At 43.1% G+C, this 23,953-nt stretch overlaps 1 protein-coding gene across 9 annotated transcripts in view; it reads left to right on the plus strand.

Annotated features, from left to right (window-relative positions):
* SLC44A3 (solute carrier family 44 member 3) overlaps window positions 1–23,953 on the plus strand; it is a 75,944-nt gene that overhangs the window by 39,853 nt on the left and 12,138 nt on the right. For 7 of the 9 annotated variants that reach the window (XM_036906495.2, XM_036906498.2, XM_036906488.2 and 4 more), the window contains 3 exons: window positions 84–249; window positions 8,922–9,078; window positions 11,537–11,623. In XM_036906495.2, the coding sequence (XP_036762390.2) occupies window positions 84–249; window positions 8,922–9,078; window positions 11,537–11,623 (410 nt within the window). The remainder of the gene's footprint in view (window positions 1–83; window positions 250–8,921; window positions 9,079–11,536; window positions 11,624–23,953) is intronic. The other 2 variants (XM_036906490.2, XM_036906491.2) reach the window with 2 other exon arrangements.

Below are 23,953 nucleotides of genomic sequence, written 5' to 3' on the forward strand. Positions count from 1 at the left end.
GCAGAAGGAAACATGGCCAGTTGAACTATCTCACAAGCTTAGGAAAACATTGGTGTAAAATATGTTTTTGTTTTAAACTTCAGGAGCTGCGCAGGTTATTGAAGGTGGCCAAGTGGAATATAAGCCTCTTTCGGGCATTCGATATATGTGGTGGTACCACTTAATTGGCCTCGTCTGGACTAGTGAATTCATCCTTGCGTGCCAGCAAATGACTATAGCTGGGGCAGTGGTTACTTGTTATTTCAACAGGTAGGTCTAGTGTGTGACTCCTATTGATTTGTTGATGTGCTTCATGTTGTGTATCTCAAAAATATTTTGGAGTTTTGACCTGACCGCTTACAAGGAATTGGCAAGAGTAAGACTACACTAAAAACTGGGCAGTATGTTTATTTGATAGTGAAAAGAAATAGCATACCTTAAATCCATCATATTTCCAAGCTCTTTTGCTTTAAGCTAGAAAATTCAGAAGAAGCCAAACAGGGAAGTAATCATACTGCTTAGAAGTAAAACATATCTGAAAGGAATGGTTGATTTCTGTAAATATCCATTCTTACTGATTTCAAACTTAAACAAATTACTGATCTACTGGGAACTCACTTCAGTAAGTTCTGTGAGCATAATTTTATCCCATGTAAAATGAGGAGAGTGTTTTCTTAGAAAATATTTTAAATACTTTTAAATTTTTAAAGAAATTAGTGATATAAGAATTTATAGAGAAATTTATATAACTATAAAATATAATTTGTATTCATCTAGTTAAATGCTAGTGTATTAATTGCTTGCTTCTGTGTTCACCATAGTACTTAAGTGTTTACACCCCATTGCCTCATCAAAATAGTTAAGGACACATACACAGCCCTCCCCCCTTACCTCTTTTGTGTGTGTGACTTTGTGGGTTCAAAGCTAAAACTGTAGGTAAGAAGAGCACAGGCAGGACAATGACAGGGTTGGACTCAGAACAGAAAGTTCACTCCAGACAGGGTTGATCCTCCTCTAACTCTCAGACCAAATAAGCAGATGAACATGAGTGTTTGGTGGGGAAAAGAAAGTGAACCAGGGCAGTGCCTCATGCTGATGGAGCAGTCACCTCCCGACAGCAGGGAGCACAGGGGGTTTTGATCTGGTGGCGCTGTTTGGGAGCCTCCATCAGTGGACAGTCTGTAGGACAAGCAAAGGGGCTGTAGCCCTTGGCATTGAGAACCTCTGAGCCCCTGGAGGTGGGCAGTGTGTGCTGCCTGCTTCTGAGTAGGAGAGCAAAGATTATTCTGGCCAAATTGGCCAGCAGGTAACATCTGTCCGACAGTGATTTTGTGCCATCTTAGAATCACAAAACCAAAGTGTTTTCTACAGTTTTGGTTTGGACTTCCTGTGAAGCATATGTATCTTCTAACCCGTCCCCCGACTCTAACTCCCTTCCCCCTCATCATGCCTCATCAAAATAGTTAAGGACACATATTTTCTAAATCATGAAAGAACAAAAAAGGCATAAACACACAAGGACAGTAGGAAACAGAGGTCGTTACAGCAGAAAAGAAAAACCAAATTTTGAAAGCTGAAGAGGGGATGGATGAGTGGTGAATCTGAGCAAGCTGGAGAAACCTAAAAAGGCTATCTGTGAATGTTGGGTGTGAGAGGAGGTGAAAATAAGTTGCAGGTTGATCTGAGCCACAAAAACCCAGAGAGGCTCAGGAATTCAAGTGTGAACTATACTTCTAAAATTAGTTAAAGGTCTTCCTAAAGAGCAGTTAGGACTCAGGGCCCCTCCTCTGTACCAGCAGAAGACAGGAGCTTTGCTCTCTGGTGAGGTAAACCAGAAAGGGTCTGGACTTGGAGAATCTGGCTCAGCTGAGGCTGGAGGAAAGGCTTCGTACTGAAAGAAGATGCAACTGAATAGTGAGGGAGCCCACTACCACCACCAGCCTGCATTCCACAACTGAGCTCCCAGGATGGTTACGGCCAGGTTGATATCCCCAAGGCAGGAGATTAGAGGATTCTTCTTTGGAGAAATTGTCTAACCCAAAGTGAAGACCTAGACAGTGCCATATGGGGTCCCCCCAGTGAGCTCTCTGAACCAGATAGTGAGACTCACCAGTCCATAGTCATGCCTTATACAGAGCTTCCAGTTCACTTTTTAGTGCCTCTCCCTTAAATGTGAGCTGGTAGCCAGTGATTATTAAACATTTGAAGAAAGACTGCTGAAAGAAAGAGATCAACATGAGCAAAACAAACAAAAGGAATGAGGGGAAATAGTGACAATAAAGGCAGCAGAAAAAAGCTATAGAAAAAAAAGGAACTCTAATATCCTCAGAAAGAATGAAGAAATACTGCATCCATGAAATAAGAACCATAAAAAAGGAACAGTGAGAAAACAAGAAAGACCTCTTAGTAATTAAAAATATGATTGCAAAAGTGAAAATTTTCTATTGAAGGATTATAATACAAAAATCAAAGAACTCTTCCAGAAGGTAAAGCAAAAAGACAAAGAGATGGAAAGTAGGAGAGAAAGGACAAAAGTTAGAGGATGAATTTAGGAGACCAAACATCTGACTGTTCTGATATGTTCTATAAACAGAGAATAAAGAAAAAGAAGGGAAGAAACTATTGGAAAAATTTTCAGAGCTTCATGACCTAAGAGAAGATCCCAGAAGCTTCTGAAGGGAAAAACAGATCACAGGCAAAGGGTCAAGAACTACAGTCGCATCTAGAGTTGCAATAGTAACTCTGAATCAGGAAGACAGTGGAGCAAGTCTGTTAAAATTCTAGAGAAAGATTATTGCCAACCTAGAATTATTTTCTTATTCATACTGTCAACCAAGGGTAAAGAAGAATAAAGTCATTTTCAGACATGCAAAAAAATATTTCCCTCTCCACATCCTTTTCTTAAGAAGGATGTTCTGCACTGAAACAAGTGAATAAGCCAGGGAGAAAAACATGAATTTCGGGAAATGGGCTGCAACACAGTAAAGAAGAAAAGGAACTCCTTGGAGGGTAGCTGTGCAGCAGGTGTGGAGAACATCCAGTGTTAGGAGGAGCAGGACAGCAATAGGCTCCACGAGGGATGTCTCCAAGAAAAGGAAGGAAACCAAGAGATTACCACATGTGTGGAAACATGTAGAGGAAGATTTACACTTTAGTGAAGCATTTGGTGAAACCCATGGAAAACTAAGCAAATAAAAAATGTGAAAAATTAATTTCAGGAAAAAACAGAAGTTGTGCTGGGAACGAAATATAATCAAAATACATAATGTTATTTATGTGCTGATAATGTAAATACTAAACATTAAATATACTCACCAGCAAAAGGTTGAAAGTTTTTCCTCTAAGATCAGGAACAAGACAAAAGTGGCCACTCTCACAACTCCTATTCCACCTAGTACTGGAAATCCTATCCAGAGCAATCTGACAAGAAAAGAAATAAAAAGCACCAAAATCGGAAAGGAAGAAGTTACATTGTCATTGTTTGCAGATGATATGATCTTATATATAGAAATCCTAAAAATTCCACCAAAAAGCTGTTAGAACTAGTCAATGAATTTAGTAAAATTTCAGGACACAATATCAACATACAGAAAACAGTTGCACTTCTATACTTCAATAACAAAACATCTGAAAAAAGAAATAAAGCAATCCCATTAACAATAGCTTCAAAAACAATAAAATACTTAGAAATAAATTTAACCAGGAGGTGAAATCTGAATCCTGAAACCTACAAGACTTTGATGAAAGAAATTATGGAAGACACAAACAAGTGAAAAGATAACTCATGTTTGTGGATTGGAAGAATTCATATTGTTAAAATTGCCATGCTATCCAAAGATATCTCTAGATTCAATTCATTTCCTATCAAAATTCCAATGCATTTTTTTTTCACAGAAATTTTTTTAAAAACCTGAAATTGGTATGAAATAACAAAAGGTCATAAATAGTCAAACCAATCCTACAAAAGAACAACAAACCTGGGGTATTTCACCTCCTGATTCCAAACTATACTACAAAGCTATAGTTAGCAAAAAAATATGATACTGGCATATAAATAGACACGTAGATCAATGGAACAGAAGTGAGAAGGAAAGGATAGTTGGGAAAAATGGATAATCATGCGCAGAAAAATAAAATTAGACCCCATCCTATACCACTCACAATAATTAATTCAAAATTGTTTAAAGACTTAAACATAACTGAAACTATAAAATTCCTGGAAGAAAACATAAGGCAAAACTTCCTTCACACTGATCTTGGCAACAATTTTTTGATTATTAATATCAAACGCACAAGCAACAAAAGCAAAATTCAGTATGTGAGCCTACATCAAACTAAAAAGCTCTGCACAATAAAAGAAACTATCAGCAAAACAAAAGTCAACCTATGGAATGGGAGAAAATATTTGCAAATCATATGTCTGATAAAGGGTTAATACCTGAAATATATAAAGAGCACATACAATTCAATAGCACCCCCCATAAAAATCCACTTAAAAAGTCAGCAATAAATAGACATTTTTCCAAAAAAAACTACAGATGGCCAACAGGTACACAAAAACATGCTCAACGTGACTAAACTTCAGGAAAATGCAAATCAAAACCACAACGAGATATCACCTCACACTTGTTAGAACGGCTGTCATCAAAAAGATAAGAGATAATAAGCATCATCAAGGATATAGGTAAAAGAAAACCTTGTGCATTGTTGGTAAGAACATAAATTGGTACAGCCACTATGGAAAAAATACAGAGGTTTTTCAAAAAAATTAAAAAGAGAACTACCATATGATCCAGCAATTTCACTGCTGGTCATATAGCCAAAGGAGATAAAAACAGGATCTCCAAGAGATATCTACATTCTCATGTTCATTGCAACATTATTCATTATATAGAAAAAAACCTAAGTGCTCATCAATAGACAAATGGATAACGTAGTGCTATATATGGTCAATGGAATATTAGTAAGTCACAAAAAAGAAGGAAATCCTGCCATTTGTGACAACATGGATAGATCTTGAGGGCATTATGCTAAGTAAAATAAGTCAGAGAAAGACAGATACTGTATCACATCACTTATATGTGGAATTTTAAAAAGCCCACCTCATAGAAATGTAGTAGAATGCTGGTTACCAGGTGCTGGGGGGTGGAAGAAGAAGGGCAATGTCAGTCAAAGGGTACAGATTTCCAGTCAGAATATGAGTAAGTTCTAGGGACCTAAGATATATCATCATGAACAGGGTTAAAAGCAGTATATATATACTTGAAAGTTGCTAAGAGAGTAGATCCTAAATGTTCTCACCACAAAAAAGAAATGGTAATTATATGATGTGATGGAGGTATTAGCTAATGCTATGGTGGTAATCATTTTGCAGTACATTAATGTATCAAATCAACAAATTACACACCTTAAACTTACACAGTGTTATATATAGATTATATCTCAATAAAGCTGGGGAAAAACATTAAAAACTTCAATATAATTATATTGAAAAGAAGGGGGGGTTGGGAAATGAATACATTGGTCATTTAGGCTATGTTAAGAACTAACACATCTGCCATAGTAGGAAGTCAGCAGACAATACCTGAGGCAGAAAAATCAAGAAATAGCAATGAAAACATGTAATTTAGAAGTGTGGGGGTGAGTTCAAGAAGAAACAGCTAAAATACTACCTCTAGGGAGAGAAAACTAGCAGTGGAAAGGGCAAACTGCTTTTTTCTCCTATTAGCAGTACTATCTGACTTTTTAAGATAGTTCACATAATAACTGCAAAAATAAACAACTTCAAGTACATGATGACTTACTTTTAATACTATTTCATTTGTTAAAGAGTTCTGTATTCCTTTTGACTTTATGCCTGATTCTGAAACCTCAAGATTTTCCATATCTCAAGGTTCACAATTCTTTAATCTCATGTTCTAGTCTACACAGGGGGTGAGGATTAGATTTAGCCAGAATGCATTCATCTTTGTCATCCATTTAAGCATTAAGGGGGCTGAAGAGTTCATACACGGAGTACCAGGTTATGGCAACCTGTAAAATTTCCCTTTTACAACTATTGCTTGAAGAGGGGTCAACTGAAAGCTATGAAGATGTGGCTAGGGATGTGACAGGAAGCAACTAGAACCAGTCAACTTGGAGAATGGACACTTGAAGCATGACTTCATTGTTGTTTTCAAATATACGAAAGATGGTTTCCAGCTGCTCTGGGTTCACTGAGGAAGAAGTGAGGAAATGGATTCACAGTGGAGCCTAAGGAATTTAGGAAGAAAGAGAAGAATTTCCTAACCCTGACAAGAGTTGCCGAGGACAGCTACAGAAGAATCCTGTTCTTCATAATAAAGACAATTTCTCTTTTGTGTAGGATTGGAAAGATGAACCTTACAGCCTCCTCACAGCCTTCTAAACCCCACCTTGCAGCAATTGTGCTGAAAGAATATCAGGAAGGGATGTGGTCTCTGCAGGGCCCCTTGGTGCCTTCCCTCAGGATCGGTGACACTGGCAGCCATCCATCCCATGCAGGCCAGTCCTCATCCAGGAGCCTCAGAACAAAATTAATTTACATACTGTTGAGGAGTCCTTAGTGAACACTAAGCTGGATCTAACTAGAGCTGAAACTTGCTTCCAGGGCCCTGAGGTTGCTTGCTTGGCTTTATGCTCTGTTGTCGGCCAGATGAGAGCTGCACCACAGCGCTTGCGTCCCGTGACCCCCAGGTAGTATGGGACTTGGATGGATGGGACCATTAAACCCTTTGCCCAGCGACTGGAGTTGATGTGGTGGCCTAGGGCCTTTGCTCCATGTCCCTGAACCAGGCACTGTTAGCACTCAGGGCAGCCACAAGTGTGAAAGGAGGAAGCTGCACTTGCAGGCACATCCTGGAGTCACCAGCTCTCTCACACTGCCTGAGTCTGCCTGACTGCCACTGCCCCCAGAATCAGGGTGGGAGGTGCTCACCATGCAGTATTCCCTAGAGACAGAAGTGCAGGCCTGATGGGAGACACAGCCTCCTAATATGCTCGTCACTGAATTTCCTGATACCCCCAACAGTGTATTGCCGTCCTGTAAGCCAATTCTCAAAATATGGTGAAATCCAGAGAGTACTGTTTTAAGCCTCACCAAGTATATTCAGATCCTGCTCCTGAAGGCAGGTTTTACTGGTTGTAAAGGAGACATAGATGGATGTCCCACCCGTATACATAGCAGAAGAGGGATGACAAGGTGATGTTATCCTTGAACATAGAAAAGGGTCAAGGAGAGAAGGTGGGGGCCTCAAAGGCAGTCCACTTATTTAATTTTTCTGAGCGTGATTTCTAGTTTACAGGGCAGGTATGGGGTGACTCCTGGCCCTGTGAGCTGGCCTGGGTTTAAAGGGCCCTCTTTTTCTAAGCTGTCTGTCTTGTCATGTTCTAGCCTGGTTTCTACAACCTCTGTATCTTCTTCCACCCAAGCCCAGGAGAGCCTGCAGTGATAACCAGGACGAGTCATGGACTAGGGCAGTGAAGACAGTGCAGACTCTCATATTCCTGAAATGGTTAATCCCATCCCAGTGAAACCGCAGAGAGCTGCTAACCCCAGACTTCAACCCCTGGAGGGCCAGAACCCAAGGGCCCACTCACAGTGGCCTGTGAATCATCTGCTTCCCAGCAGATGGAAAGCAGGTGTTGTCCTCTTCTCCCTGCATCACCTCTTGAGCACCGTAATAAGCTCTAAGGCACATAAATCTCCTAAATGGAAAAGTAAACATTATTCCTTAAAAAAAAAAAAATAAGGAAAGGGAAAAACTGTGTCAGATTTTCCTGGCCTGTATTACTCTAGTTTATCAGATCAAAATGAATTCATATCAGCAATAGCTTCCCTGGTATTTCCTATTTTCAATAATTTTGAGCTGAAACACATCGCCCTTTTGGGGGGCCAACTGGATGGTAGGCATTCTGCTTCCAATATTACTTTCATGCTCTCTTTTCCTTCCTGGATGACTTAAGTAACAGCAAAATACAGCCATTGCCAACTCTTGAAACATTTCTGGCTGCATTCCTTTTCCTCCCTCAAAACCAAGGCTCTTGTCAAGACCTTAATTCATAGTGACTTATTAGCAACCAGAGCAAGTTGTAGAATAATCCATTACGAACAAACCAAGCTTCCCTTGGAACGAGGGAAGTCGCTTCTCGGAAAGGACCTCATTTTCTAGAACTGGCATCAGCAGGGATCTGCAGGTCAGAAAGGGGTTGCACCAGCCCTTCGTCCTTTGTTTTATCTTTCAGGTTTGGAGTAGGGTGAAGGCTGTGCCCATTCCGTTCTTTTTCACTCTTTTTCCCTGCCTGTGAAACTGACTTCTACATTCCTGGAAGTTGTGTCATGACAAGTCCCGTAAATGATTCACACTGAACTGACCTTTATAGAGCAGAGTAGAAATCAGCTGAATTTCAGCAGCCCAGAGCTAGGAAGAAGCCCAAACTCTGTGTCCCTTTAAGCTGGAGTCACCATTATCGCTGTAGCTGCTGGTCCTGGTCACGTGGTTTGGTGGTGCTTGCAATTACTACTCTGATGCCAGCAATGTTTATGTATGTCGTGTATAATTTAAGCTTTGGACATTAGTGTATTATTAAACTTCTGAAAATAAAAGTGGGAATCATAAGCAGCTTAAAGAACTGGTGGAGGCAGCTTAAAAGAATAGGTGTTGTAGAGAGGGAAATTGGTTATTTTAACATCAGTTTTTCTTGTTTTGTTTGATTTGTAGTACTGAGTACCACCAAAAGGTATTAACTTAGTCCAAGAAATAATTTAACCTCAGTTACCAAGGAGTATAAAAATTCTGCCAAATGCTTATTGCATCACTGCTTTATAAATTGTTAGTACTGCTGATGAGTTGAACCAGAGAGAGGTTTTTTGTTTTCTTTTTGAATAGTGTTTTTAAAATGCTGTCTTTGTTTCCTATTCCCAGAAATAAAAATGACCCTCCTGATCACCCAATCCTTTCATCTCTGTCCATTCTTTTCTGCTACCATCAAGGAACAGTTGTAAAAGGGTCATTTTTAATCACTGTGGTGAGGATTCCAAGAACCGTGCTCATGTACATGTGTAACACTCTGAAAGAGAAGGTAAGGCAGCACTTAATACACGGTGCATTTGGTGTCGGGGCCGCAAAAAGGTTAATCACCGGAAAACGACAGCAGGTGCCAGGACAGGAATGTGGACCTGGGACAGTGGCCATTCAGAAGGCTCCAGGGTTCAGGTCCCATCCTCCCCCACCCCTACTCCAGCAAGCTTTTTGGTCCTGGTCTGTTTTGTTTATGGTTTTGTTTTTTGGGGGTTTTCCTGTAAAACGTGGTGGAGGTAGGTGGGAGAGGAGTAGTTCTGAGTTTGCTGATTTTCCTTCTTATTCAAATGCTGAAGTTTGAACAAGTTGTTGTGGACATTTATCATGCTTTTTTTAAAAGTAAGAAAGTATACTACCAGATAGGAATAATGTTTGTTTCTGGTTTAATTCCCTGCCTTTTGTGTTTCCTAGAGGGTACCATGGGAAGTTACTGGTTTGTGTGTGTGTGTGTGTGTGTCTGTGTGTGTGAGTGAGAAATGGCCAAACTGACCTAAATCTCAGCTCAAGAGACAGAAAACTGTAGGGCTTTTGTGCCTGGGTTTTTTTCTCCTCCCTGGTTTTTATTTCCATGCACATTTGGTTCTGAATACCAGTGGAAACCAGAACACCAGGAAAACAGCTGTTCTGGTATTTTGGTCCGCCAAACAAGGGGAGGTTGGCCTTTTCCCAACTGTTCTGTTCTCACACTGTGTTACTCTCTCCCCCATCCCCACCTCAGTGTTGGTGACTTGGTGAGAGTTTCGCAGATTTTCCTGATTCCAACCTTGTGTCCTTAGTAAATTGGAGAGATTTTATTATATTCATTATATTATATTCACACAGATTCATTATTATATTTTAGAATTGTTTCTGTTTGCTTTTTAAAGCAGAAATCTGAATTGTTGATTTTTTTAAGCCCATAATCAAGATTTAAGATTAGTATATCAGTTAGGAACTGGTTGAATTTCACATAAAATTATCTAGCCTCCTTATCTTGAAATGCATGCTAAGCAGTTGGCCTTGATCATAGAGTATTTTCTTGTATTTCTGTTGAAATATTGTATTGTAGTTACTAGCTATGTTTAACTTTTTTGGAGATAAATTCTATAGTGAAAATTTCAGGGCTAAATTTCAAGGGCTAAAAAAATATAAATACATTTTGGTGACTTGAAGAGACATTTCCATATCTGGGCCATATGTAGCTACTCTGCATTTTGAAATCCATCCTTCAGTTTTAGGAAACTTGGAGATTTCTTGAAGAACAGAACAGCTTTTTACTTTAAATATATTCATATGCATTATATGCAGTGGTCATAGATAACCATAAATTATTGAGCAGTAGAGAACCTGTCTGTCCCTCCTAGAGATAGGCATCTTAAATTCTGAAGGAACAGCCATCCATAAATCTAAAAGAGAAGTAAGATGGGTCAGTCACTCTGGCAAAGGTCTGAAAGATTCTTTATCACTCCTCAGATCCGATAAGGACCAAGGGGCCAAACTCCCTTTAGTGATGTCACTGTTGGAGAGATGTGTCCTTTCTTAGGTTAAAAAGCAATGGTCTTCCTATGCAGCCTTTTAGCTCCATACTTTCTACAGTTCAGCCCCATACTGTGTCTATAGTTTAAACAGTTCACACAACCACTGTGTGATCCTTCTTACGTTAAATGGCTCATTCATAACCACAGCCAGGCTGAAAGTATCCAGATAAAGTTTCATCCAATTAAATTAACACTGGGACAAAAAAATGTCCAAATACGGCAGAGTTATTCCTGGGGTCCTCATAAAGGACTGTTTCAGGGGTTTTTTTGCAGGGATTTTTTTTTTACTCTGAACAGTAGGTAGGACACATTCAGTCACCCTTCCTATGAGAGTTAAATTATTCACTCTTGAGTTCTACACAAGTCCAAGTTATGTTTCAAAGGACTAAGTTTTCCCTTGAAATTTAGCCCTGAAAGGCTCACTGTAGGGTCTATTTCCAAAAAAAATGTTACAGTTGGATTCTTTTTCTATGTGGGCACATAACTAGTATCTGTAGTGCATTATTTGTCCCATTGTCTTTGGGGTGTGAATTTTTCATGCATATAAACTGGTTTGAAGAAGCAAAGTTATCATTGAAGATAAGCACAGGAAAATGAGGAAGGAAGAGAGAATTTTTTTTCTTAGTTAGAACCAGAAGGCCTAGTTTACTTTTGCCAATAAGTATGGATTAATCCATTTCTATTTGTGCTGAGGTCAACAGCCATCTTAACGGGTAAGCTCATAAGAGACTTCACTCATTGATAATACAACAATAATAATAAAAGTAGTAGTAGCATGTGCAAAATAGAACTTCTCCCATACTGAATGAGAACTGCTCCAAGGCCTCCCCAGGCACGTGGGTCTCCAAGCAGAAGGGCAGTGGGTGTCCGCAGAGTCTGCCTGCTCACCTCTTTGCCATGTTGTTTCTCACTGTGTTCCTTTGGTTCTGAACCTGATCCCAGCAGCGTAGCGCATGGTCGAGGTGCACGTTCAGATGCTGCTTCTGCTGTTTCTGGTGTCTTGACAAATGCCTGTGCCACCTCAACCAGGTATGTATGTCTCTCACCGCGTGTCCCACAGACACACAAGGGTCTGCAGGTGGGTGCCATCTCTTAGGTCAGGGGTTGGCGAGTTTTTCTGTAAAAGGCCTGATTGTGTAAATATTTTAGGCTTTTTGAGCCATTCAGTCTCGGTTGCAATTACTAAATCCTGCTATGATGGTAGGAAAGCAGCCATAGACAAAGTGGAAATGAATGGGCATGACTATATTCCAGTAAAACTTTATGCATGGGCACCAAAATTTGAATTTCATGTGATTTTCATGTGTCGAGAAATAGTCGTCTTCTTTTGATTTTTTTGAACTATTTCAAAAATGTGAAAATTATTCTTAGCTCCGGCCAGAGGAAAGCAAGGTGTCTGATGAATCTGGCTCCTAGGCTATAGTTTGTAGACCTTTACCTTAGAACTTTGGATCATTAAACCCATTCTCCACATTTTGAAAGAAATGCATTTCTCTTTCCAGAAATAAAAGAGGGAGGAGGTTTAGAAGTCCTAACATAATGAATGTATATCAACTGAGAGCTAATTTTCAGTGTCTTCTCTAAGAACTATAATTTTCCTGAAGTAGGAAAAGAATTGCCTCCCTAATTTTTATATATTTCACCAGTCTTTCCCTTTCAAGCTATAAATATTCCCTTAAATATCAAAAAAAATTACATACTGTGCATTTCAGATATTTTTCTCTCCTGTGTCTTTCAAATTGATGGATAATTTAAATATATGCTTTATTTTTCTGCAGATAACTCAGGAAAATAATAGCCTATAGTCAAGTTTACACAAAGCAGTATGTTTTTAAGTCAGCAGGCTGTTTTATAATTTAAATATGTACAGAAATCTCACTTAGAAAAGCACTTCTTCTTATTGCCCCACTTCCTAATAAATGCCTGGTAGAAGTAAAGGGACTAATTAAACCAGCCATTTTTAATATCTTACAAGTGGTATTAAGAATACCTTTTATTATTAAGTGGAAAGTGTTGTCTTCTTATAGTAAAGCTCTATTTTTTAGGCTTTTCTTAAGAACCATTGAGTACATTTTAGAGTGTATTTGGTTTGCATTTGGATTGCTTCAAGCCAGCCTGTATAAAATACAGTGAAATACCGTAGTACCTTCCAGACTGGTGGGTCATTTGGCAAGTCAAACCAAACCCTACGATTGTCTTGTCATGGTGTCTATATCAGCCTCTGTGTTCCTGGAACTGTGGGCATATTTCTAGACACCAACTTATTCCACAAAGATTTTGAGATTCATTTCAAAAATATACTGTGATAAAACATATACATGAAAATCAAGGCTAAGAAACATACAGATAGACCAGAAAGACAAGACAAAACAATGGAAACTTTGATATACAAATATGTTGGCCACGATACCCTACAAGGCCCTAAAGGTGATTTGCCATCCCCTCTCACTGTGTTCATGTAAATTCAGGTTCTTTCCCTGGCCCTCTTTTACTTACAGTTTTCATACTGCCCATGGAAGCCTAGGGGCTCCTTATGAATGCTGTAGGAATCTCTACTTTATGAGGGGAGAGAAATGGGTGAGGAGGAGGAAGAGGGGGCTCATACGACCACCACCCCACCCTGCCTTCTAACCAGAGCAACTCCACTTTTATCTGGTTTAAGAGTGGGGTTCCACTGTAAGTTTCACTTAATGACAGGACTCTGCTGCTAAAACACTTTGAAAACCACTGTCATGTTCATGTTTGTTTTCTCTGCCCTGTTATCCTAAAGGACATATTTTCTGCGTTCATATTTCTGTATTCTAAAATTTCATCACTTATATTAACTCAGTACCTTTACGTTGGGAGTTCAAAATGTTTCTAAGACCTTAAGTAGCATTAATGTTAACCACACTATAATTACCATCATAAAGGTGAGGAATCCTTATAATAGATGTGCAAGGGGAGTGATTGTCCCTGAATCACAAAAAGGCTCAGCCAGCCTGGCTCCAGCTCCTACCCAGTTGGTGTTGGAACAGGCTTAGGTCCTTCAGGTTCTGATCGTGGTGCCTGTGAACTAGGCCTTGGCCTAAACGAGCTGTCAGAGCACCTTTAACCTGTGGTGGCTCCTCCAGGACAAGGCAGTACCCACTGATGTGAACACTGCTGGTGGGGCCTAAGGTTTAGAAGATTGAGAAAGAAAAGGAGGAAGACTAGGCATGAAAAAGAAGGAATCGGTATGAGTATTGATGGGGAGGGAAAGGTCACTCTACTCCACTCCTGGAAAGTAGAGTGAAATAAGGTTTTAAGAATAAAGATTCTTACTGTATAATGGTGATCTCATTTAGCAGCAGATGAAGGAAAGTGAGCTTCAACTCTGAGCAGGAACTTAAGTTAGGCTTTTAAAAAATTTCCTGGCACTGGAATGAGTTCATAGGGGAAGATCTTTCTGGATATCAGATTTAGAAGAGCTGAGGTCTATTTTATTTTTCTTGTTTTGTGCAATAAAAGCTGGAAATGCTAAATGTGGATGAGATCCATTTGTTGCTATTGGAACCCAGAGGCTCATCTTTACTTAACATCAGGGAGCTGGTTGTGTTTCACCATTGCTATGTAAAAACCTAGCCCAACTTCACTAGTCCTGGGAAGGAGGCAGGGGGCAGTTGCTATGTTTTATAGACACTGAGCCTAAAGCTGCAGAGTAATTCACTGGCAGAGTGGGCAGAGAAACCCCACACCTCATCATTTCCTACTGCTAGTCTCTCTGCATCATAAACACCAAATGTATGTATACCTGAGAAAATATGTGTACTTCACAGATTTATTTATCCAACAACTAGTCATTTATGCTGTATTCCAACCATTTGGACCCAGGCATAATTGAGGAGGGGACTCAGGTGAAACAAGTCCATATACAACAAAACCTGACAAGCTGGTTTGGGGACTAGGGAAACAATATGAGGTATTTGCATGAGGCATTGTGCAACAGTACAGAGATGCATACTTAAGTGCTGGCATGAGGTCTTCAGAAGTTAAGAAAAGGGGAATCTCAGAAGTTGGGGAGGTACTTTGACTTGATAATTAAGAGGGGTTCCATAGGAGAAGTTGGGTTTGTCAGAACTGAGTAAAGAGCACATACTAGAGGTCACCAGCTAATAACAATAGCTGTGGACTCTTGGCACTCACTATGTTGCCAGTTGTACACTAAGCACTTTTCCTGCATTATATCAGTTGTTAGCTTTCTCTGCTGCCCTTTGAATCATATCTCCAGTTTACAGATGAGGAAACTGAGGGTTAGAGAGGGCACATAGTTAGCAGCAGAAGGATATCAGTTTTGCCTCTGGGACCTAAACGCTTAACCACTCTGCATTTTTAAGCAGTGCCTGTCCAAGCCAGGGTCCAGACAATTCAGTTTTCTGGCAGTTGAGCAAAGCTTGTTACAGGACAGATTTTTTTTTTGGAGGAGAACAGGAAAGGAGAAGGAACACTGAAGGGGTTGAAATACGAATCATGCCCTTACATATCCAGAAAAGTGTTGGGAGCGGGGGTGGGGGGGTGGTCAGTCCCACCTCCTCCCCTCAGGCAAGTCACTGTCAAAGCTTCTGGGATTCCAGGCTGGCTGTGCAATTTCCAGTCAAGGAGATTGTGCAGCCTCCCTCTCCCTCTCAGCACTTCCCAGAAGCCTAACTGAGAAATCGCCCAGTGGGACTCTGCAGGCCAACCAGTCAGCAGGAACGGTGTGCCTCTTACTGTTGCTTGTAATGTTCACACACAGTTCCTTGTGGAAATCTCCTTAAGTCAATATCTCTTGTCCACTGAGGACACAGGCATCTGTCCCAGCTTTGATGTTGGGTTTTAGGTCAGTGTTCCTCTAAGTTTGAAACCCACTGATTTGCCACAGGGCAATTCCTGATGGTTCTGAACTGATATGAATATTCCAGAAGAATATTCTTTCTTCATTTCTTACAGGCAAATAGCAGGATTTCATGGACTTTCATTTTCTCATATAACAAAGGGCTACTAACTAATCATTAAAGTATATAGTGTGTTACTGAAGCTTTCTAAAATGCATTATTTGTGAACCAAAATTGGTGTTTTTACTTAGTTTTCTGAGGACTCAAATTCATTATTCTATTAAGATGTCCAGCTGCCAGTGCAATGCCTGGCACTGGCACCCCTGCAAAGCTTGTGAGTGTGCCCATGCAGAGAGGTGGGAATTTTGCAAACTGGGGAGAGAACGCTTTGCCACAGGTGTACCACCAGAGCTGCCTTGGGTTGGCTCTGTTTTTCAATTGCAGTTACTGTCATTAACCTCTTACTGTTGTTGATTATTTGGCTCTTGTTTAGTTAATTATGTTTTTTATCATGTTGAGCATCACATTCCTCTTCAGTCCTGTGTCTGTCCAGCAGAAGGGGGAATGAGTGCAGGAAGAGAGCTGTAGGCTGAGGTCAAACAAGTTCGAGAATGAGGAGCACCTAGGGAAAGGTAACCCCTGGTCAGGCATAGCAGCCGTTGGCTTCTGCCTTCTTTGTGGAACTTGAGTGAATTCTCCATATTACTGAGCATCCACAGAATGAGAGAATTGACTTAGATGACCCCAGAGTCCTCATGCAGCTTTCTGACCCTTGTGGTGCTGAGCTGGGAGCAGTGACATGTGTGTCCACATTGCTGCTTCACAGTTGTGATGTGCTTTGTGTGGGATGTGGAGCAGAATGAAAAAACTAAAGTCTGTATCTTCCTGTTGTGTTCCAAACAACAGTATCATTTTTTCATGTTGTCCTTCTTGTCCATGGTGAGCACTTTTCCAGGGGTTACAAAAGTCAGCAAGTTTTTATGTTGCTCTGATGTCAAGCTTCCAGAATCTTGTGGAGGGGACTGAGAATGTGAGTGGAGAGAAAGGAGCCATCTATCTGCAGTCTGTCTGCATCTATCTCCCAACACTACTGTTACATAGTGGTAACAGGAAAAAAATAAAATACCCAGTGATGAGATTCTGGTAAAATGCCAGTCACCCTGGTTAGTCTCAGTGGAGAGGGCACAGTAATGTCCAAGAGCTTCTACATCCCATTTCTGCTGTGGGCCATGAGCAGTATAGCTGGATGCCTAATGAATCTTGGCTACATCTCCTAGTCAGCAACTTGAGAGAACAAGATGACTCAGATCTAGCTTAATGCGGTCTGTAAAGTTGCCAGCCTACTTTACTTTGGCATCTGTGTAGATATGAGATACGAAGAAATAAGAAATGCTCGCATTATTACCTCTGGGCATTTGATCGGAAATACCCATGGCTTCCTGTTTTCCTGATCAGCATATATACTGGTCAGAAAGGCCCCAGATAATCTGGTTGAGTCCAATACAAAGAAAAATGTTCTGCTTGGAAAATATACACATCTCCCCATCCCTACTGCAGAGCCCACCCTTCCACCTGCCCCGGCTGCCAGTGCCCGTGACGCTGGTCCCTGTCTTCTGTGCCTTTGTGGCAGACTTGACTTTGTAATATCTCAAACCTTTCCCCCTGCCTTCTGCCACCCCTGCCCACTCTCCTTGCAGGTAGCTCGGTTTTAATGATTTTCTTTCTCAAAGTCCATCAATAGCAAAGATATTCTGTGACTTTTACTTGTCAGGTTCTGGTTCATCCCAAACCACCTGGCAGATCACCAGTGACTCCTTTTCTCTCCTTTCCATAGAGCAGCACGTGCATCTCAGGGGGAAAAATTTAATGAATATTGTGCAATTTCTCTAACTAGATTATAAAATGATGTAAAGGTTCTTAAGAAGCCACAGGCCTTTCAATAGCTGACGTTGCCATAACAGGTAGCCACATCCCAGAGCATCCAGACCACCATTCTTTCAGTGACAGTAGCAATTTTGAGTCAAGCTACCCCCACCGACACTTTGAGAGCTATTCTGGGGCAGCCAGCTGATGGTGGGGGCCCTGGAGGGATACCTCCATGTGTGCATGTTTTAGGAAGAAACTCACATACGTGTCAATATGATAGTTTGCATTAAGGCCCATTTATAGGCAAGGGTAATCCTTACAGCCCAGCTGTCTTGTGCCAAATGCTACTACTCTGGCTTTAGATAGAAAGGAATGGAGACACCTCTTTGTCAGAGGCCCCAGACTGTCTGGAGAAAACTAAGTGCATCCTCATATCGCCTGGTCCACTCTCAGCACCCACTGTGCTTAGGGCCAGGGCTTTCCCTGGCTTCCTTGGGAGCAGCCTCTCCAGAGCCCAGCTCCCACCTGCTGTGGGCATGTTGCAAGGGTCAGGGTGTGGCGGGTGAGGCCCTAAAGCCCTCTTACCCAAGTGGGCCTTTAGCAGCCTCTCCTCCTTCTGGAGTAAGGCCTGGTCAGCAGCTGCTGTGTCAGGTTGGGCTCTGAAGTCCTTCCTGATTTGAAATTCATCTACCTTCTCAAAGAGGCAATTAACATTTGTTGAATCAATGACTGACTCACTATAGGGATGGAGGGTAAGTTACGTGAGGGGCCCTCAGCAAAATCAGAAAACCTTTCTTGGAGGCAACTGAGTGTTCTGCATTAGTTATTTTGATTTCCTCCAAGGTGTGCAGCTCCTGAAAACAAGAATACCTACCCCTCGTGGGGCACTTATGTGTGCCAAGCACTGTGCTAACTACTTCATGTGTGTTAACTACCTTCAGCCCACGGATAATCCTGTCAGGAAGGTATGATTATCATCCTCTTTCTTCTTTTAATAGATGATGACACTTAGGTTCAGAGAGGTTAAGTAGCAACCTGCTCTAAGTTAGACAGGGGGAAAGTAACAGAGCTGAGTATTGAGGTTGTGGAGATCTAATAAGTCATTCTCTCTTCCTTGTCCAAGTGCTGAACAACTGAGAGACCCAAGAGTCAAGAGATGGAGATTAAAAACATTACCTTGCATACCTAAGCAGCAGGCTGGAAAATGCATTATAGGAACAGCTTATTAATGTTTAACTCTTGAAACAGAGAAACCAACTCACCTTCTCCCAGGCTCAGCCAGTAACGTCGGCCTGCCCCTGGGGTCTCCCCATAAACCTACAGCTGAATTGCTGAGAAGGTGCATTCTTGGATCCCACAGAGAATGACAACGCGCTGAGCCAGCTGGGCTCTGCTCCTTCCTCCAAATGCACCCAGTCCCTTCAGCCCCAGTCCTCCTCTGGAACAAATGGGAAACAGTACCCTAAAAAAGTCCCTGGCCATGGAAATAAAAATGCAGAGTTCCTTCACAGCAGGATACAAACCCAGATCTTCATCAGGCCACTGGGGCACTCCTTCCAGTGGGCAGGAGCTGAGACCCCAGAACTTTAGAGACAGTGGAGTAGTAGAGTACCCTCCCGTCATTATAGCAGAATCTGGAGTCCAGAGGACTTGAGGGCCTCAATCAGGGTCACACAGTAGGCAGAGCCCTTTCTGATTCTCCTCCTCTCTGCCTTGTATCTTCTCTCCCCCTGCCCTCCCAAGCTTCACCGAGTCACTGGGAGCAGACTAGTATGTTACATTTCACAGTCTATTGACATGAGTCACCCTGGCTTACCTTTCCAGCAGAGCCTTATGTAGCTCTCCTGCATCTTGTGGGCAGCATGGAAGTCAGACCCATGCTCACAGGGCACCTGGATCCTGGGAAGGAACTCTAGCTTCCTTCTCCAAGCCTCCTCTTTCCTCACCCCTTAGCCCTCCCCTACTTCTGGAAGATATTTGTCTGCCTCTCATGAGCATCTCTTCTTCCTCACCCCTTTTCCATCCCTGGACTTGGACCATATATCCATTTCCCAGGAGTGTGATAGAGTGAGAAGAAGGCAGACTTTGACGCAGACAGGTCTGGGTTTGAATCGGAGCTCCTCCACTGGTTGAGTATCACTGGACGGGCTATATCACCTCTCAGCCTCAATTTCTCTATATTTAGAACACCATTCTTAACCCTATTTCATAGGCATTTGCATGGGTTAGCTATGATAATACATGTAAATGTAGCATGGTGTCTGACTCTTAGTACATACTCCATAAATGTTAGTTTCTTTTGTGAGGGGAAGGAGAGGGTGTAGTTCATACATTAACCATTTATTGGAAGTCTACCATGTGCCAGATAAATTGGGCATAGCAGTACTTATCTCCAGGATTATTATAAATAATTAGAGATAATGTTTGCAAAGCTCTTAGTTTTGTGCCTGGCATGTAGAGGTACGTACAGAATAAATGGAAGTCATTATCATTATTATCAAAGCACTGCATGTCTGAGTTCTGATTCTATCCCGTGCACTTGGAATTGTGCTGAGTTCCTGGCTTGTGTCATGCAGCCTGCTCAGTTAGGAGTGTATCAGTATCCATAGGGAACTTCTCAACACACACCTTTCTCTTGCCCACCTGCTCCCAGCCAGAACCAGGGCTCTGAGCACTTGTCTCGGGGAGTTGAATTGCTGAGACCTCCAGCCGTGCTGTCCAGAAGAATGCCCAGGTTTCCCCCACATGCAGGGTAATGGTGAAGGAAAGTCAGCATTCACACCCAAACTGAGACCCAGGAGACAGAAAGTGACTGTGGCCTGAGGCCAAAGAAGCAATGGGCTCGGCCCCCTTCTGCCCCAAGCGCTGTCTGTCTTTCACTCCTGGGTTTTGGGGGGTCAGCAGCAGGGGTGTCACTGCCTAGCAAGGGCGACTCTGTTTACAACAACACTGGTTCAAAAGGTCATCTGATCCCAGGTATTGCAATTTGCTTAACTGTATGAGTCCTTTCACAGGCCTGAGCCCCATGCATGTCATGAAGCAGTCCTTAATGTTCTGTACCTCCCATCACAACTGCTCCAGGTTCCCTGGAAATACGCCGGTGGAGACTGCCTGTGTTTTTAACTTTGATCTATGAAAACTACCTTTGGAGTCATCAAAATCCAATTTCCTCATCTATGAGGAAGCAGGTGACACATGAGGACACTATGATGAATAGTGTCCAGTGGAGCTGTGGCAGCTGCAGACGAGGCCTCTAGTGTTCTTCCCCTCCAGGTCGATGTCTGCTCGGGGTACCCACTTGCCTGGCCCACCCTGAGACTGGGCTGCCATCTGGGATCACAGCCAGGGTGGGACTGGGAGGGACAGGTCATTGAGAATGGGAGGTGGGTAGTCCATTCTCTTAGCATTACCCTACAGGCTTAAGAAATGTAAAGGTTATAGATTAGCTTCACCATTTCCCAAATTCGTTTAGTGTGGGAAATGAAATTACACCATTAAGTAGCTCCTACCCCAAATCTAATCTTCCTCATGATAGAAAGCAGGTTTCTTCATGTCACTTCCCTCTGGGTCTGCTGTGGAACAGCTTCTTGTAGCCAGTGGGCTCAGACTTCCCACCTCTGACCCACGCACCCCCGTCCCTTCCCCACCCTGCTAAGCCAGGCACAGACTGTGAGCAGCTCCTCTGCTCTTGACCCCCATTGTCGGCACTGTAGACATTGAGACTTGTTGGGAGAAGGAAGTGATTATTGGAGAATGCATTCATAAAAAGAAAAACAAAATAGTGAAGGAAAAGTGTGAGTCACAGTGGCTGAGGGATTAAGAGCCACTCAGATGAGCAGCCACCACTCCACGCTCCGCATGCTTGGGGCCACAGGCACCTGAGTCTCATCTCTGACTGACTTCACTTGGTGTGAACCTCAGCTACACTCAGACGTACAAGAAATACTTTAGCAAGTCCCAAAACCTGATTTCTAACCTTGAGCTCCCATTCCAACTGGACTGGCCATAATTTCATCTGTTATCCCTGGGCCATCCCCCCATGGTGTTATATGGAGTGTCAGATGTCGCCAGGCATTAGTACACACAGGTTGCCCATGTTGGGGAGACAGTTTTAAGTGTCCGTTGCTCCATGAACATGTTGGTGGTGGGTGTGGGTCTGGCAAAGCAAAAGCTGACCCGCGTGAGAAAGGCCTGCTGACAGACAGCCTGGTAGTTAATGGGAAGGTCGCTGGTCGTGGGAAATAATAATTGCTCTGGACCATCGCTTGGTCCAGCTTGCAGTGAAAAACTCCAAGAAAAATGCATTTGTTTAATGGCATCAACTATAATGACAGAGCTCGTCTTTCTGCAGCTTCAAAAGACTCTCAGTCCTTCCATTCTAGTCTCCTCTGCCCACTGGCACTTCAGCTGAGAAAGCAGTTGCCCTTGAGTCACACCTAGGTGTTGTTAGAGCAGCTCCAACATGGCTTTCCAGCTTCATGGCTCCATCAGGCCCTGCTTGGGAGCCAGGACTCTCTTGCGAGGCCTGCATGGTCCTGTTGGCCTGGGTGAGCTGCTGGTAGGGTAGCCAAGTTTCCTGCTTTGTCTGGAACTGCTCGGGTTTTAGCCTGAAAGCACCATGTCTCTGCAACTCCCTCAGATCCAAGGAGAGAGCACTTCCCTTTAGAGTGTTTCTACTTCTCCATGCTCTGCTAAAAAAAAAAAAAAAAGTGTGTATGTGGACCCCCAGTTAGGACGCACAGATCCCTTCCCCTCCTTTCCACAGTCCTGGGGAGTCTCACGTCCTAGTCTGGGGCTGGAGGAAGACGGGCACACTTGCCTGCTGCTCCACGGCATTCGGGTCATGCTGGAAGTCCCCTTCCTTCCCCTTCTCCGCTGGCAGGCAAGGGCTTAACATTCTGGAAAGCGAAGCCAGGAAGAGTTGCAGACGAGGTGTCTTCTTGTCCTGCCACACCTCGGGGAATGAGGAGAGCCGGAGTTGTGCCTGCTGGGGAGCGCAGAGCAGGGGAGAGGGGGGGACATGCGAGGGAGAGGAACAGAGCGGAGGGCGCCAAGTAAGGCAGCGCACAGACCCCCGGGGCAGCTGCAGGCCCTCGCGAAGAGTCTTTCCTCTATGGATGTTTAAGAAAGAAGTTCTATGGAAAGTAGGAGAGGAGGCAATCAGAAGAATTTTGGTTCAGTTAGCTTTCTTATCTAGATGGGGCTAGGAGGCTCCTAGAAGCTGGGGCCGGTGGACCCAGGCTTTGGCGCTCTTCGGGAAGTGTCTTCTTCCCCTGCCTTCCGCCTTCCCTTTCACAGCATGCCTCAGTCGGTACAGGGTGGGGCACAGGGGCATCTGCCTGACTTGCACTCATGTGAAGAGGGGGACAACTGAGGCCTCATGCCTTCCTCAGGCCGCCTCTCATGGGAGGTGGAGAAGGGAGCTCTGGGCCTGTCCCCAGACCCCAGCTTGTGTGCAGATGGAAGGGTGTTGAGTGAGGGCCTCAACTTCCTCACTGCCAGCCCTGGGTTCATGCTGCCTTTCAGCATCTGCTAAGAATAGCAGGGAGGCAACAAAGAAAAGGGAAATACCAGCTCAAAAGAGCTTCCCTTTCATGTTGGAGCTGCTCTAACAACACCTAGGCGTGACTCAAGGGCAACTGCTTTCTCAGCTGAAGTGCCAGTGGGCAGAGGAGACTAGAATGGAAGGACTGAGAGTCTTTTGAAGCTGCAGAAAGACGAGCTCTGTCATTACAGTTGATGCCATTAAACAAATGCATTTTTCTTATGGGAGTTTTTCACTGCAAGCTGGACCAAGCTATGGTCCAGAGCAATTATTATTCCCCACGACCAGCGACCTTCCCATTAACTACCAGGTTGTCTGTCAGCAGGCCTTTCTCATGCGGGTCAGCTTTTGCTTTGCCAGCCCCACACCCACCAACAGCATGTTCGTGGAGCAACGGACACTTAAAACTGTCTCCCCAATTCCCATTTCTGCTCTCCATCTCCCTCTTGACACTTCCTCAGTTCTGAGTTTCAATTCAGAGAGATGTTTGACATTCTCCTAACTAAAGAACCAACTTTCTAAAGCTTATTTAAAAAATGCTGCCATTTATTGAGTTTTTACAGTATACCAGGTACCGTGGCAAATATTACATACTAGGTTTTATTCTCTGGGACACTGTGAATTGGGCAGTATTAGCCACTTTGTATGAAGGAGGAAGCTGGGCTTATCTAGAGGCTGAAGAGCTTATCTAGAATGATAGCCCTACTCTGTGGTGACCCCTGTGACTCCAAATCTGTGGGCTTCACAGCTCCCTTGGATGCCCAGAGGGCCTTGTCAAGGAGAAGAGTAAGGAAGAGGGGAAACCAGTGGTTGTCGCTCACTAACTAGGCACAGCCCAGCGATTGGATTTCTGTCTAAGAAAACCTGAAGGTGGGAGACAGCAAGCATTTCCCATCCCCTGCATTTCCTATTTCACAGGTCCACGAGTTCAGGTCACCCCACAGAAGGCCAGGCCTCCCTTTTGCTTTGCTCATTTCCTGCAGTGATTATGCGCAGGCCAGTTGAGACTGATGACGTGAGAGTCCTCTGTACGGGCAAAGGGCGTATTGCACGGAGGCAGTGCTTCCTGCACGGCCCTGTGTCCAGGACCTACCTCATCACTAAGAACCACATCAT

The sequence above is a fragment of the Manis pentadactyla genome, chromosome 4 (genome assembly GCF_030020395.1).
Source record: "Manis pentadactyla isolate mManPen7 chromosome 4, mManPen7.hap1, whole genome shotgun sequence".
NCBI lineage: Eukaryota > Metazoa > Chordata > Mammalia > Pholidota > Manidae > Manis > Manis pentadactyla.